The sequence below is a fragment of the Amblyomma americanum genome, chromosome 5, assembly GCF_052857255.1.
Source record: "Amblyomma americanum isolate KBUSLIRL-KWMA chromosome 5, ASM5285725v1, whole genome shotgun sequence".
Classification (NCBI taxonomy): Eukaryota; Metazoa; Arthropoda; class Arachnida; order Ixodida; family Ixodidae; genus Amblyomma; species Amblyomma americanum.
Window position 1 is genome coordinate 128,422,607 of NC_135501.1, and position 16,167 is coordinate 128,438,773.

Here is a 16,167-nt window from a genome sequence, read left to right on the forward strand (position 1 = left end):
TAGTGCGTGGCGCATGGCAGCTTCAGGCGCTAATGCGCCGTAAAACACCACACCAAAGAATTGCGGTTAAGTTTCCTTCCTAACGAGAACGAGCTTTATTTGCTTTCACATGTTCGCTTCACTACGTTTTTATGCGAACGCATTTTATGTCTTATGCGAAAGAAAATCCGACACTAGAGGCTTTTCGCAGAATGTGTCCACAGTAATTGGTGCCTCTCACGGTCAAAACACAAATCAGTCGTATTAGGGTTGTCAACCTGCACGCTCTGCGTACCAGGCGGGCACATACGCCACAAAGGGTCTGTTTTTCTTCATTGCCTGTTTCGTTGGTTCAAGTGTGTTAGAGAGGCACGAAGTGAAGATGGTGTGGCGTGCACGACGCTTAAGTGTACTGGGTACTGGGCATGTATACTGATGTTAGACAACGATGACTTGCAAAAAAAGTTGCTTACATCGTCCAAGGGCCACGTTATAAGTGTCGCGTGACAACGAGACTTGCAGGAAAAAGTTGCTGACGTCATTTCGCAAATGTTTTCGCATTTCTCCAATGCAGCAGACTGCAGTGCTCTCGCTACGCTGCCGCCTTTGCAGGAACAGGCAAGCCCAAGGTTCTCCTCTGCACTTTCGGTGAGTTCGGCGTTAGGAGCTCCATGGTGCCTCCCGATGGGATGTGCGATATCATCTTCTTCACGGACGTCGAATACGACAACGACAAAGGCGCCATCGTTCCGACGAATGAAGGCCCAGCTTTCGGAGTGCTCCAGTCTGCCGCGAAGAAGTACACTAAGACCACCTTCGGGACGTCAATGTCGACAGGGTGAGCATCGCCTAACGCAGAGTGGGAGTGAGCCCGAACGGTTGGTCCACTGAAATATGAAGAGCGCTGCAAGGGAATCAGGATAGGTGAAGCGCGAGTGCCTTGCATGTTGCGTTTTGTTAAATGGAAGGTGAAACGGCTTTTTGAGCATTAGACGTTATTCAAGAGTTCGAAACAATGAGGCGTCTAGGTAAAGCCGGCGATATAGTTTTCCGCTAGCATTTAAAACAGTGAAGTAACCACTGAGTAAATCCGTGGCGACGTCATTGCTGCCGAAATTTAAGATATCCGCTGCCTTTGTCTACACGACGCTGTGCGTGCGGCGGCATTCGTTTTCTTCCTTGAAACGGCCGCTTCATCGCTGGAAATTGAGCGCCGCCGTACGTGACGTCGTCATTCTTGCCTCTGCCTGTCCATGTGCACCGCAGAGAAGCCTGAACGCCGACGCTGGTTTAGTCAGAGATTACGTCGCCATTTCAAATGCTAGCGGAAAAAAAGATTTCGCATGCTTTACGTGCCTGTTTCGCACATTCGGCCAAATATTAAGCTATTGTGCGCGACTGCTGCCTTCGTTTCGAGGCTCCTGCACTTGACAAGGAAGCAGACTTGCGAAGAGCTCAGTATTAGGCATGGGCTTGGTGAGCTCGAGCTCACATTTGATGTTATCGCAAGCCTACTCTGCCATAAGGCGCAGCAGCAACGAAAAGGCAGCCTGCGAGCACGATACCTTAAGGCTGGGCCGATTGTATACATCTTCAGCCCAAAGTTTCGTGCGGCTCTAAAGCATGATCCCAAGGGCATCTTGTGGCCAGCGAAGGCATCGTATCGTGTCCTAGACCTCCTACAAGAAAGTCGCAGTATTTTTCGTTTATGCTATCCTAAAATGAGATTTCTTTCCCCCCATCGCTGGAATGCACGTTGTTTCGGAGCGTAGCGCTCGTAGGGCTTGTTAGGAAAGCAAATCTTCCTGACAGAACAGGAAATTACGAAGTCAAACTTTGTATGCAATAGCAAGCTCAACCTGCATGGCGTGCTATGGAATCGAATCGCGCGATGAAAACATAATGTTTAGCGTAGATAAACCGAGTAGATGTTCGCTAGCATAAGTTTAGCCAGGTTGGCGCATGGTCTTGGCTTGCTGGGTCTTCGGTGCGTCTAGCGACGATATTAGACTGAGGGTAAGCTGTGATCGAGGTCAGCCGATCTGACCTGGTTGCGCCGTTAGTGAAAGTAGATGAAGCCGACGACGTGCCATGCACTGCGCGAGAGTCTGCTGCAGCTTAACATGAGGCGTGACTGGAAACCCAGTTGCGGCAATACTTCATTCCGGCACGGGCTATTGCTATTCTAAGTTTCGCCAAGGTCGCCCTCTAAGTCAAACTTCACACAAACTTTGTTAGTCATCGTGAAGAAGTGCTTTCGCACTGAAATATGGACAAGGAAGCACGGCAGAAAAATAGCAAGAAAGGACAAAGAACGAAAGGCAAAGCGAAAGAAAGGAAGAAACCACAAAAAGAAAAAAGAACGAATAAAAAGAAAAAATAAGCGGCGGTTTAACTAGTACTGGACCTGGTTAAAGAGCAAAAGCTTTGGTGTATCGGTGAAGTAGACGCGGCTTGGCGTCTGTAACGTTGAGTGCTTTCCGCACGTTGGATGTGCAGCGCGGCCGCGTTGCCACCCTGGCAGGTGACAGTTAAATTAATATTTGATCGCGAGAGGTTGGTCAACCAATGAAAGCTGCGGCCTATTGCCGCAGTGCCGCTTGTCTGCCACAACGTGGTCAGCGCTAACGCACGCAGCCCAGATCTCTCGCTCACCGCCGCCACGTGCCTGGAAGCGCGATTGAGGCAGCCACTGACCCGGGGAGCCAGTTATGCGCCCTTCCTTTCCTCAAAATCATCGGGGCGGCGGCTGAGTGAGGTGATAGCTGTCACGGGGTTGCTCCTCGGTTCAAGGTCAAACTCGCGCACAGGGCCAAGAATCTACGGGTTCGAGTAGTGAACGATTTGGTTTAAAGTGAAAGGCAGAAAGAAAGGAATAAGGGAAGTGACAGCGCTGCTCTGTCTGCTTCGGTGGCGCGAAGGGCAGTGTCCTCTCGGCGGCAGTGCTTAGCTGCTGCTTGGGCGGTGTGCACCTCTGCGTTCCGGTGCAGGCGGCGCCGAGCCTCTCTGCCGGGGCAGCTCGCTTAGCTACAGTGGCAAGCAAAGGATTTCCACCGAGTGCGGCGCCCATTCTTAAACGAAACGGTGAGTGGCGCGACTGCGAGGAGGCAGCATGTGGGTGCACGTAGGCGTCGCTGGCCTCCCGTCCCCTAGCCACCCTGCCTCCGCTTGTGCAGTGGTGCTGAGCGAAGGCGCGCACCACTGTGGGGCCATCAATGAGCGAGGGCGCGGTTACACCGGAGACAGTAGCGGCGACGGCGAAGGAACAGACGCGGTCTAAAATGGAAGGAAGAAAGATACACAGAAAGAAGGCCACAAAAAGGAAACAAAGGTAAGAAAGAAGCAAAGGAAGAAACTCGGAAATAAAGAAAAAGGAAGAAAGACTGCGAGAAAAAGGAATGCCGAAATGGCGCAAGAAGTGTTAGAAGAAAAGAGTGTGGAAAGGAAGCAAGAAAGAAAGGAACAAGGAAATGAAGAAAGGAGCAAAATGGGGCCTGGAAGATACAAGGTAACAAAGGTAGAAAATGAAAAGGAAGAAATAAAGGAACAAAAAAATGACTCAGGTGGCCTTAGCAAAACCTAGCATAGCAACCACCCGTGCGTAAATAAAATAAGTACTGCCACGACTGGGTTTCGAACCTGCGGCGGCGCGAGCAGATCAGCTTGGATGGCCACTGCACGAGAGCATGGACAGCGCAGCAGCCGATCACGTCTCGTGTTAAACTCCTGCCAACACTCGCGCTCGGCATTGCGTTGCGACCAGATAAGATTAACCCCGATCGGAGCCTAACCTAAGTCTAATATCGTCTCCTGGCGTGCGACAACAAAGAAAAGTACAACTATGAGCCAATAAGGCTAAACGCATGCTTTCGCACGTCTGAATTTTTTGTACCTACAAGCAGAAGGCATTTTTTGTGTTATGGAAGTCTGCATTAATTTGGAACACTTGAGCGTGTTTCTTTTATCGGCAATATTGAAATAACTGGAGTCCGAGTGCAAACCGAGAAGGTAGAGGAGGAGAGGAAGTAACAAGGGGGTTTCAGTGAGCGTGGACTACTATGTGAAATTTACGAGAAACGAGCAAATAATTTGTGCGTAAATTTTTCTCGCTATTCGCTTGTTTCAAGAGCTGAACAGTGGCTATGATGTTAGCCGAGAGATTAGGTAAGCCGGATGTAGCGTGAGAGGTGCAAGAATTGCGATGTTTTAGCGGCTTGTGCGCTTTTCGTCCTGCCGGCATTTGGGTATTGCTGGCATTACTTGCAGTGAATTCAAATAGCGAAGCAGAGATGATATAACAGTTTTTGTACGAATGACTTCAACTTGGTTCCGCTTGACGATCTGAATTGCAAACAAAACTCTCAATCAAAATTGCATGTTCTAGCTCTTATTTAAAGGCTTTGAAAAGCCTGCAAATGGCCGGGTTCTGCAGGTGGATGCATGAATTGGAGGTGGGAACAAAGAGGGGGCGAAATGACATCGCTTGGCGAAGAGGTCTCCTGTAATTTCAGCTCTATTATTGGCCACTCATATCTAACGGTACAAATCTGAGGCATTTTTCAGAAGCCGGATGCACTGGACACTCGACAGATCGGTACAGATTTGCTTTGCTGGCTTTGGTTTAATGTAGCTCTAACGGAAGCCTTAGCCAAGGCACCGAAGTTCCAGCCGCGGCGGCAGTATTTCGGTAGAGGAGAAATGCAAAATGGGCGCCCTTCTGTTCAGGGCATTTGCTAGTTAAGGAACCCCAGATGGTCGAAGTAATCCGGAAACCTTCAAAACGGCGTGTCATAAAGAGCATGTGCTGCTTTGGGACGACTCCATACCACTGAAGCGATTCAATGATAATCGGAAGCATTGGCGGAAAATATCGCCTGAACTAAATATATTAGTCGTACCACCGTGCGCGTCTAAAGCCGGCCTGTCGACCCATTGTCCTTGTAATGGTTATGATTTAGGTCATTTTCGAGATGTACAAGAAGGCTTCAGAGAAGCACTGCTTTGTTGTAGCGATAGCTACATTACGAGAGCATTTCGAGCCTTCAGCGTGGTGGCGCCGTGGCGGTGGCGGCACAGCCACCCTGCGGCCGCACCCCCTCGCTGTCACGTGGTTGGTCACGTGGTGCGGAGCAGCTGCCGGTGGCGCGGCGAGCCGGCGAAACCGAGCTGCCACAGCTGTGCGCATGCGCCGTGTCAAGAGGGACGAAGATGAAGGAACGCCCCGAGAAGCGGAGCGGCGAAAGACTGACTTTGCAATTCAACTGAGCAAGTTCCACTGGGCCAGCTGTAGTTATCGCGTCACTCCAGGTTTAACCAGAGCTAAACCACCGCCGCATTTTTTATGCACGGTTCACGACAGCCGAGTTTCTTTATGCTCCCTCATTACTACTTCCTTCTGCTTCTGCATGCACCTGCCATCATTGCCAAAAGTTACCCAACAGCCATGCCGGAGGCCGATGCCGGCTTGCAGCCGAGCTGACGGCGCTGCTATATTAGGCGCTGGCCGCTGCTCCCCGGAGCTGCGAGTGTAAAGAGGGTGACGTTCCTCGACGTTCTGTGCTTTTCTGTTGACGGTGACAGGCCTCGGCCCGCACCTAATGCGCTCACGTTTTCTCAGAGCCATCGCCGAAGCTGTCAAGGACAAGGCGGACGCGCTGAAGGCGTCCATGGATGAAATCTTCAAAGCCCGACTGTTGCACTTTGGAATGCTCAACGTCGAAAACATCGAGAACTATGACACTTTGAAGGGCACAGACCTGAAGTATCTAAAGGTGAGCTGACAACTCTCGTCACCTGAGCTGGTATGTGAAATGTGCGGTGAAATTGTGGGTAGTGTTGGTTAAGGCTATGACTTTGCTTTAAAAAAAAAAGGATGTGGCTTAAGCTCTACTCCCAAGGTTGTCTCATGCCACAGTGTCAGCGTGTCTCGGATTTTCGCGCAAGCAACTGACTTCCGACGAAATGGAAGGGAAACTAAACTGTCCTGTTTCCTTTTCATCTTGGCGCGAAAGCGTTGAGGCTCCCTTTGCGCGGGAAATCAGGCGTCGTCGGTGTCGTCGTGGCTGGCGTGGTGAGCGAAAAATGGCGTGTGTGCTGCCAGCTGCCACCTTGGCAGGTAGAACTAAAGAAATGTTTGGTTGCGATGTTACTAAGGAAGATCAAGCTGGGCCAATAACCCCTACCGGAGGCTGGGTTTGAAGTAGCCACCTCACTGGTGCGTGCGGCATCGCTTTACCACTGCTCCATTACGCCAGGAGTGGAATGAAGATTTCCCGCGATCTATGATTTTAAAACAGAATGACCTACTTAGCATATAGAAGCAGCAGATAAGCAACTGATTATTTTGGGGAGCAAAGCGTCGTGAGATGAGATGCCGATCGTTTTGTGAGTATGCGCTAAGGATCCAAAGCTGATGAGGGACGCATCGATTCTATTGTGTCCCACTCTGAAAGGCGAAGCTTAGGTTTCCCTTAAACTTTTTGCTAGTGCAAATTATTAGTCCGATGCCTCTGCGTGAAAAAAAAGTTAGAGATGGCTTGGGCTGATGCTTCGTGTACGAACTGTTGTCTCGTGCGGGTGGCAATTTCGAAGAAAGTAGGGCGACTTGCTCCAAATCCGGAAACACCTTTTTAGCCGATGTGGTACCCGCATGGAACCTCAAGTTCAGCGCCAGGGATAGGTGTGCGCTAGACAGTCGACGATGAACAGCCGGGGATCAAGACTGCGCTGGGTTCAAATGTGAGGATAAACCTTCTAGATTAGGCGGCTATACCACCTCAAAATCGGAGTTTAAAATTTCAATACCAGGTGGCTATTACACCTACAGTTCAAATGGGATCATATACTTTATATATTAGGTGACTGTATTACCAACTTTTCAAAACGGGGGATAAACTTTTCAGACTAGGCGGCTAAAGCCCCTACAGTTAAAAAAGGAGGAATGGGAGCAGATTGTCAAGATGCGGCGGCTATGAAACCTTTTTCTTTAAATCGGGGAATAAAGTTTTAATACTAGGTGGCTATAACACTTACAGTTGAAATGGGAGGCTAAACATTTCCCTAATGTTCTCATTCACGTCCGCCATCTAGGTTGTTGCTGATTTCTTGAAGACAAAGGTGCCGCACCGGCGCTACCACAACGCTTTGGGTATATCGCTCCGGGACGCTTCAAAGGGAGACAAGATTCTTGAAGTGGCCAAGCTAGCCCCTCGGTAAGCGAATACTCTCCCTAAAGAAAGTCTGAAAAGGAGGAGACCAGGCCAAATCAATTTGCATAGCGCAACACTAGTTAACGGTAGTTTTAAAAATCGTAAAGCCAATTCAAAAGTCACCAGAGAATTTTTTCTCCATGTCGTGAACCCAGGTTAAAGAGGATGGGATGGCTTTTGATGAATCATATGTCTAAATAGTGAAAAGTGTTTGGGCGTGATGCGCTTATAGGGCCGTGCTTAGACGCTTTTTAAATGCTTGATGTACTTACTTTGCTGCTGGAGCGACCGACCACTGCATGCACTTGCCATGTAAAAGAGCGTATATTCTTTCAATATTTGGTTGTTTTTTCATCGTAGTCAACGAGTCAATGTTTATGGCATGGTCGACTTTTTTCAAAAAGTTATATTTATGAATGATGCCTGACGTGCTATCTACGCAAAGTTGTTACTAATTCGAGATCCCAGTACAGTCCGAGGACTAGATTACAATATGGCCGTAATGTGACAGTGACAATTTGACAGTAATTCTGATTATAACTCCTAAGACCTACCGCTGTAACATACTACCTGCCTTTATGTTGCTTGCTCATGGGCGGCTTGACAGCCTTGTCGCTGTGGCTCTCTGCAAACATGCGTCTTCGATAGGGAGCGCTAATTCTCTAACCCGCCTTTTGCTTACGGCCACTTTAGGCTACGTTTGTGCAGCAGTGCAGTATGACACGTCTCAGATCAACACTGGTTGCCATAGGTTTAGGAATTAAGTTTTAGTCGCGTACGATCCACGTTCACAAGAAATTGATTAATCTGCCCTCCACTCGCTTGCGCGGTAGCTTTAGGCATGTTGCAGATCGTCAGTTCAGAATCACAACAAAGGGCGCATCAAGAACCTTGTATATTTAGAGCCTGCCGCCATCCATGCCGGAAACAATCACGAACTTAACTGTTAAGAGGTATGGGCCAAACTCAGGCATGAGTTAGTCAAGAAAAAGTCTCATTTTTGCAAGGCGCGCCGAAGGCTCCCAGGAGTTATGACGAACCTTTCTTCAACGAAACAGCGAGTTAGCACAATGTACGACGTACCCAAGAGATTTGGGCAAGAATACGTAAATATTCTCGATAATCTAAAGAGACACCCATTGGTTACACATAAACAAAGATAGACACGAAATCGCAGTCAAAGGCAAAGTCTAGAGAGAGACACAATTCGACTCAAGCCTGCAGAAAGTACGCAGAGCCCCCCTGAGCATGGGCTAATGGAGACAACCTCGCCGCCTAGCCGACTGCCTCCTGTGCTCAGGCCATTCGACCCTCCCTCGGCGCCTACTCCTCAACCAGTCATACAAGGCGCCGCGTACTACACCCTCCAGAACCCACGGCTACCAAAGTCCTTTCACAGGACTCAACTGGAGGACGTGGAAGATTGGCTGCTCCAGTTTGAACGTGTCGCCGCATTTAACCAATGGGATGACGCTGCCAAGCTGAGGAACGTTTTGTTCAACTTGGAGGACGGTGAGTTCCGACGTCAACTGCTCGCCGCGTATGTCAGCGCTGATCGTCGGGAGCGAGCTGAACGAGCCTTGCAGTCCCGCATGCAAATGCCCTACGAAGCTGTTACCATGTACCCAGCCATGTCGGAAGCCAAAAAATGCCCCCCTAATGCGCGGTGTTGAAGAACAGCTTTTCGCCAGCCTCGTGCGCAGCCCCCCGCCCCCCTCCAGCACTGTTGCCGAGTTTCTAGCGGAGGCACTCACGATAGAGCAGGTCCTCCGCCAGCGTTTCACCGCGTACGACCAGCCAGTCCTTGCTGCTTCTGTTACGGAGTCCCTCCCGGTTTTCAACAGCAATACCAACGTTCTCCGCGACATGATACGCGCTGTTGTCCGTGAGGAGCTAGAGAAGATTTGTGGTACGTTGCAGCCAGCGGCCAGCTCGCTTATGAGCGTAAACCGTGAAGAGGTTTAGCAAGCTATCAGGCCTCCGTTACTACACGCCGAGCCACAGCCTACCCAGACAGACTACTGCCGCCCGACATACGCTGAAGCTCTGCGACGCCCCGCCCCAAATCCACCGGCATTTCCACCGCCCGACCTACCCTGACGCGCTGCGACGCCTTGCCACGAATCCAGCGGCAGTTTTTCCAATCACCACGACGTCCTGCTACCCTCCGTGCAGCCAGGGCAGCACCGCATCCCGAGTGATCAGGAATCCCGGCGCAGAGCAGACGTCTGGCGTGGCCCTGACCGCCGGCGTTTGTGCGTCCACTGTGGGAAGCCCGGTCACCTGTTCCGCCGGTGCCCATATCAAGAGCTTCGCCTGCAGGGTTTTCCCTCCGATGCGCCAAGGCCCAGGTTAAGCCAACGGCCCCGTGAGATTGAAGAGTACCTGACCCAACAACCTCAGTGGTCCATGGCGCGCCGTCATACCAGATCACCGTCACCTCGCCGTCCATCGTTTTCACTCAGTGTGCAGAACTCCTCGCGAGTGACGGCGGAGCGCACGCCCAGCCCTCACCGGGAAAACTGAGGACAGCTTCCTCCGGTGGCGTGGTCGCTGGATATCGACGCTGTAACGAGCCCCTGACGATGCAGATGACGCAGACATCCGATGATAGAGCTTTGACGACGTCGACGACAGCAGCTGAACTAAAGGACCGCTTCTCCCTCGACATCCCGTGCTTCTCGATGGTCACAGCATTAGCGCGTTGGTGGACGCAGGAGCGGAGTTTTCAATTATCAGTTGCAAGTTGGCAGCACTTCTAAACAAAGTTGCAACCCCTTGCTTTGGCGTGCATATCCGGACGGCGGGGGGCCATATCATTACTCCGCATGGACAGTGCACGGCTAGGGTCCAGATCAGCGACTCGCCGTTCATAGATAGCTGCCTGGTGCTCCGCGACTGTTCTCGTGACCTGACATTGGGCGTAAATTTTCTCCGTGAGAATGGTGCTGTTATTGACCGGCGGCACATAACCGTTACGTTTTCGACAGCGGAAGCCGACGACACCTCCGACGTTCGGCAACACAGATCCTCCCTTCGTATTTCCACTGAAAGTGTGTTGATCCCGCCGCGCTCCAGCGCTTTTGCAAGCGTCGATTGCGATGATGGGCTACGTGATGGACTTGCAGTCGCCGAGGGCAACCTTTCCTTGCTGCTGACACGTGGAATTGGCGCGGCCCGAAGTGTCGTCCACCTCCGTGACGGTCGTTCGGAACTCCAGATTAGTAATTTTACGAGCGAGCCTTGTCACCTTTTCCGAGCTACTGCCGTCGCGTGGACCGATCAATTGGCCGATGTTACTGAGTGCGTTTCGTCCGAGGCCATGGACCATCCGGACACGTCCCTGGATCGCATCGATATTAGCTCCTGGCTCTCAGCGACTCAACAGCGCGACCTCCGCACCCTACTGCTCCAGTACAAAACCTGCTTCTCATCCTCCTAGAAAATGCGGCAAACGAGGATCACGAAGCATCGTATCATCACTTCCGATGACGCTCGCCCCATATGACAGCAGCCGTAGCGCATTTCCCCGAAGGAACGCGACGCAATCCAAACGCAGGTGAAGGAGATGCTTACCGACGGCATTATTAAGCCCTCTAAGAGCCCGTGGTTATCGCCCGTCGTGCTTGTTAAGAAGGACGGGACACTGAGCTTTTGCGCGGATTACCGTAAGCTGAACGCCATAACGATAAACGACGTCTACCTGCTCCCTCGCATAGGCGACTCACTCGTCAGACTTCGCCGCGCCAAGAATTTTTCATCGATCGACCTAAAGACCGGATATTTGCAGATTGAGGCTGATGAACGTGACCACGACAAAACGGCCTTCATCTCACCCGACGGCCTATATGAATTTAAGGTGTTGAACTTCGGCCTTTGCTCTGCGCCAGGGACGGTTAAGCACATGATAGATACACGGTCCTGGCTGGCCTCAAATGGCAAGCCGTTTAGTTCACCAAGATTAACACCTGCGAACCGTGTCGGATGCCCAACGGTTGGCCGACTTGACACTTAAACCCGAGAAATGCCACTTTGGCAACAAAGAGCTCAAGTATCTCGGCCATGTTGTGAGTGCCGATGGCATACGACCCGATCCCGAGAAAACTGCCGCCGTAGCCAAGTTTCCCCGTCCTACTACAAAGAAAACTCTCAAGCGCTTCTTGGGTTTGTGCGCCAACTACCGTCGTTTTATCGCCGACTTCTCCAAGATAGCTGAACCCCTCACCCGTTTAACACGTGACGATACAGCGTTCGTCTGTTCTGCCGAGCAGCAGGCTGCTTTCACAGAGCTACGCCAACGGCTGCGCACAACCCCTGTGCTGGCTCACTTCAATGAGGAGGCTGCTACCGGGATTCACACCGATCCTAGCAACAGCGGGCTTAGTGCCGTCCTCGTTCAACATAATGAAGGCGTGGAACGTATGATCGCGTATGCGAGTCGCACTCTCGCGCACCGAAATCAACTACTCCACCTCGGAAAAGAAGTGCCTCGCTGTCGTCTGGGCCACGATGAAATTTCGGCCTTATATCTAAGGCCGTCATTTTAAAGTGGTCGCCGACCACCGTTGCTTGTGCGGGCTTACCATTTTCCGGAACCCATCAGGCCGCCTAGCACGCTGGAGCCTTCGCCTTCAAGAATTTGATTACACAATTGCCTATAAGTCCGGACGTAAACACGAAGACGCTGACGCGCTCTCACGCGCACCGGTCGAGCAAGCGGATGACCGCGCAGAGGATGATATCGTTTCACTAGGTGTGATCAGCAGTTCGGACTTAGTGGCAAAGGAGCGTGCTGACGCTGACCTGCGGTCTGTCATGGATCACCTGGATGGCCATGCCTCCAACATACCTCGACACTTTTCCCGCCACTCGTCTTCTTTTTGCATTCGCAATGGCGTACAGTGCAGGAAAAACTCCAGCAACGGTGGCCGGCCCTACCTCCTAGTCGTGCCATCAGACCTCCGCGACGACATCCTTTCGGCGTGTCATGATGAGCCCATCTCAGGCCATTTGGGATTTGCACGCACGCTCGCTTGAGTGTGTCAGGGCTATTATTGGCCTAAACTTGCAAAGACCATCCACCGCTATGCCAGAGGTTGCCGTGAGTGCCAGCGTCGTATGTCACCACCGCTCAAGCCTGAAGGTTTGCTAAAACCAATTGCACCACCTCGCACGCCTTTTGGCCAAGTCGGCATTGATCTTCTGAGCCCATTCCCAGTGTCGTCTTCTGGCAATAAGTGGACTATAGTTGCTACTAATTATTTGACGCGCTATGCGGAAACCCAGGCGGTGCCGCGCAGTACATCCTCTGAACTCGCGCACTTCTTCATACACCACATTGTTTTACGACATGGCGTCTAGTCCTCCGTCATCACCGATAGGGACACCGCGTTTACAGCGCAGCTCATGCACGAGGTGTTCCAGCTGAGTCACACGAATCACCCCAAGACTACTGCATACCACCCGAAGTCAAACGGGCTCACGGAGCGCCACAAACAAAACCTTACCAGACATGCTCGCAATATACTTCGACGTACAGCAGAAGACTTGGGACGAGATCCTCCCATATTAAGACGTTTGCCTACAACACGGCGATTCAGGAAACGACTCGATTTATGCCGTTTCGCCTCGTCTACGGTCGCGATGTCCAAACGATGCTCTACGCCATGCTTCCGTGCCCCCCTGACGACCAGGCGCTCACGACAGACGCCGAGGAATTTACCCGGCACGCAGAGGAAGCCCGCCAACTGTCCCGTGTGCACATCCGCCGGCAGCAGGCAACGGATGCAGGACGCTACAACCAACGGCATCGCCACGTCGAGTACCACCCCGACGACAAAGTGTGGGTATGGACCCCGGTACGTCTCCCCGGCCCTTCGGAGAAGCTTCTGAGCCGCTACTTTGGACCCTACTGTTACGTTTCGCCTACGACGCGCGGTATAGCCGGCGCGGATGCAACGGACGCCGGGGCTTCGTTCAAAGTGGCGGTCAGTTTGGGCCCGTTCAGTGCTGCCGTAACGCCTCCCGCCAAGCGCGTCCAGGCAGGTTTCAATGCCACGTGTCGTCGTGTGTGCGTGTGTGTGTGTGTGCATGTTGGTGCCCACGCTTGTCAAAGCGCGGCAGCCGGGGAGAGGAGCTCCCCAACTGGGAGGCGAGGAGGTCTGACCGGCGCCGGCCGGGCGGACGCGCACGTCACGTCTGAACATGTCCGAGCGTCGCCGTATCGGGCGCCTCATCCAGAGCCGTTCCTTCTTGCCCTCGACTCCGAGGGTATAAAAGCCGCTGCCCCGGACGCCAAAGAGAGACTTCGATTTCTTCCTTCGAGTAACGTGGTCGCCCTGACCTGCTGCTCTTTTGCGAAGCCAGAATAAACAAGTTGTTCTGTTGCCAGTCGACTCATCCTTTGCCGAGACCTTCGGATGTTTCCAGCTGTGCCCCAGGCCGCCAGGCCAACGCTACCCTTGGGGCTTGCAACCCATTTGCAACAACTGGTTGCCAGCGGTGGGATCGCGACAGCGGAGGCCAGCAGCGAAGATATGCGGTCAACTGTATGCTGAGCAGCACAACGAGCAACCGGGAGCAGTGCAACGAGCCCTGTGTGATGACTGGTTGCCTGCAGTGGAACGACTGCGCCGAATTCTTGGCTGCGAGGTTTGGTGAGTGCGGGACTTTCTTCTTCTGAGTTTTGCCAGGCTTTTGTTAGTGTCAGAAACAGAGCTGGTAATTGTGGTTGTCGTTGCTGCCGGGTTAGTTTGCGGCAAGACAATAGTAGGCAGTAGATATAACAGCATTCGGAGCAGCCATGGATTTGAAGTCGTCGTGCAAACCGAAATTGCTGAAGCTTGCAAGAGAGTTGGGTCTGGGTGTCTCAGACAAACTCAGAAAACCAGAACTGCGAAGGGCTATTCTTGAGTTGGAGGCTGAGGATGACGAGCTGTCGGAATGCCTTGAGACCATTGAGGAGAGGGAGCAAGAAGAGAAAGACGAGCGCGAACGTAAAGAGCAAAAAGAGGAGCGCGAACGTAAAGAGCAAAAAGATAAAGAGAAAGAAGAGCGCGCTTTGGAAATGAAGCGTCTCGAGGTAGAGATGGAACGCGCTCGTAATGGAAGTCAGGCACACGGTGCAGGAGAACGAGTATCGTTCAAAATGACTGACCTGATGCGGTCGTTTAAGCCTGGAGAGGACATTGGTTTGTTCCTGGTTAACTTTGAGCGAACGTGCGAGAAGCAGGGGTTCTCTCGGGGAAACGTGGCCACAGCGCTTGCTCACTTTGTTACCCGGCGAGGCGGCCGACGTAGTCGCTCGCTTGAAGAGAGAGGAGGCAGAGGATTTCGACCAAGTGAAATCGAGTCTGCTAAAAAAGTACAGGCTGTCAGCGGAGGCGTTTCGTCGGAAGTTTCGGGAAAATGAAAAAGGCAGAAGTGAGTCATATACAGAGTTTGCCTACAGGCTTATGTCAAACATGCAGGAGTGGCTCAAAGAAGAGAAAGCGTTTGGTGACCACGAGAAAATTCTGCAGTGTTTCGGGCTAGAACAGTATTATAGTCGGTTACCTGAGAGCGTGCGGTACTGGGTCTTGGATAGGCCAGACGTTAGTACAGTGGCTAAAGCCGCCGAGCTAGCCGAGGAGTTTGTGACGCGTCGGGCTCGCGGAGCTAAGGACGGTCAAAAGGGTGAATTTGGCTCCAAGTCTGAGAGGCCGAAGTTCACACCCATGAGAGCAAGGGGGGACACACGTAGTGCGGATGCGAGTGAAACCAGTCCGACCGAACATAAGGAGACGGCGGCAGCCGAAGCCGAACGCAGAAAGCGGTTCAAGAGGAGGCAAGCGCGCGTGTGTTATACGTGCCAGAAGCCGGGTCACTTTTCGGCGCAGTGTCCAGAAACAAAAAGAGAAGTCGTGTGTTTGTCATTTTGTAGCACTGACGAGAACATGAAGCTTCTCGAGCCTTACATGCGAGACTTCCTCGTGAACGGGAAAGAGTGCCGAGTGCTTCGTGATTCCGCAGCTACAATGGATGTAGTTCACCCCTCTTACGTAGAACCCGATATGTTCACGGGCGAGTGCGCATGGATCAAGCAAGCCGTGGAAGCTCATAGCGTGTGTCTGCCCGTAGCAAAAGTGCTTATTGAAGGACCTTTCGGAGCACTTGAGACGGAGGCCGTAGTGTCATCTATGCTGCCCTCCCAGTACCCGTACCTATTTTCGAACAGGTCCGATCACCTCCTGCGCGAGAAGGGGCTTTTGTTTGGTGAGGCTAGCGTTCAGGCCTTAACCAGATCGAGAGTTTGGGAGCTCGCTGCAAAGGCGGTAGTTGCGGGGCCGACGTTGTAAAACAATGAAAAAGGGTCGGAGGCGCAGCAAGCTGATATTCCGAGCACGTCAGAACTGGATAAAATTGAGCCTGTAGCGTTGAAGGCACCAGGTACTGGAGAGGAAATGCCCGACACGGGAAAGTTAGAAGAGCTTCCGGTCGAGCTTCCGGGACTAGGCTCAGTGACGAACAGGGAAGACACTGATCAGGTCATTAGTGACTTAATCATTAAAGCACCGCTGTCGGCTGAGCAGAAAACTGAACTACACCAACTCTTACAAGAGTTTCAAGGTCAGTTCTCTGAGAGGCCTGGTAGGACTTCAGTCCTTAATCATGATATTACCTCCCCAGAGCCTGAACGATCCAAAGCGTACCGGGTGTCACCCCGCCAGCGCGATATTATGGAGGCTGAGGTAAAGAAAATGCTACAGCTCGGTGTTATTGAGGCGGGTGAGAGTGATTATACCTCCCCTTTGATTTTACTTGAGGTACCGGGCAAGGAACCTCGTCCTTGCGTCGACTACCGCAGGCTTAATTCCATCACTAAGGATCAAATTTATCCGATCCCTAACATCGAGGAGCGCTTTGAGAAAGTTAGTAGCGCTCAGTTTATTTCCACCCTAGATCTTGTCAGGGGTTATTGGCACGTTCCACTTACAGAAGA

The 16,167-nt window shown here is 52.0% G+C and overlaps 1 protein-coding gene across 1 annotated transcript in view; it reads left to right on the plus strand.

The window, feature by feature from the left end:
• LOC144135009 (uncharacterized) overlaps positions 1–16,167 on the plus strand; it is a 121,022-nt gene that overhangs the window by 70,326 nt on the left and 34,529 nt on the right. Inside the window, exons 12-14 of the mRNA XM_077667788.1 lie at positions 592–817; positions 5,597–5,750; positions 7,069–7,190. Coding sequence (XP_077523914.1) covers positions 592–817; positions 5,597–5,750; positions 7,069–7,190 — 502 coding nt within the window. The remainder of the gene's footprint in view (positions 1–591; positions 818–5,596; positions 5,751–7,068; positions 7,191–16,167) is intronic.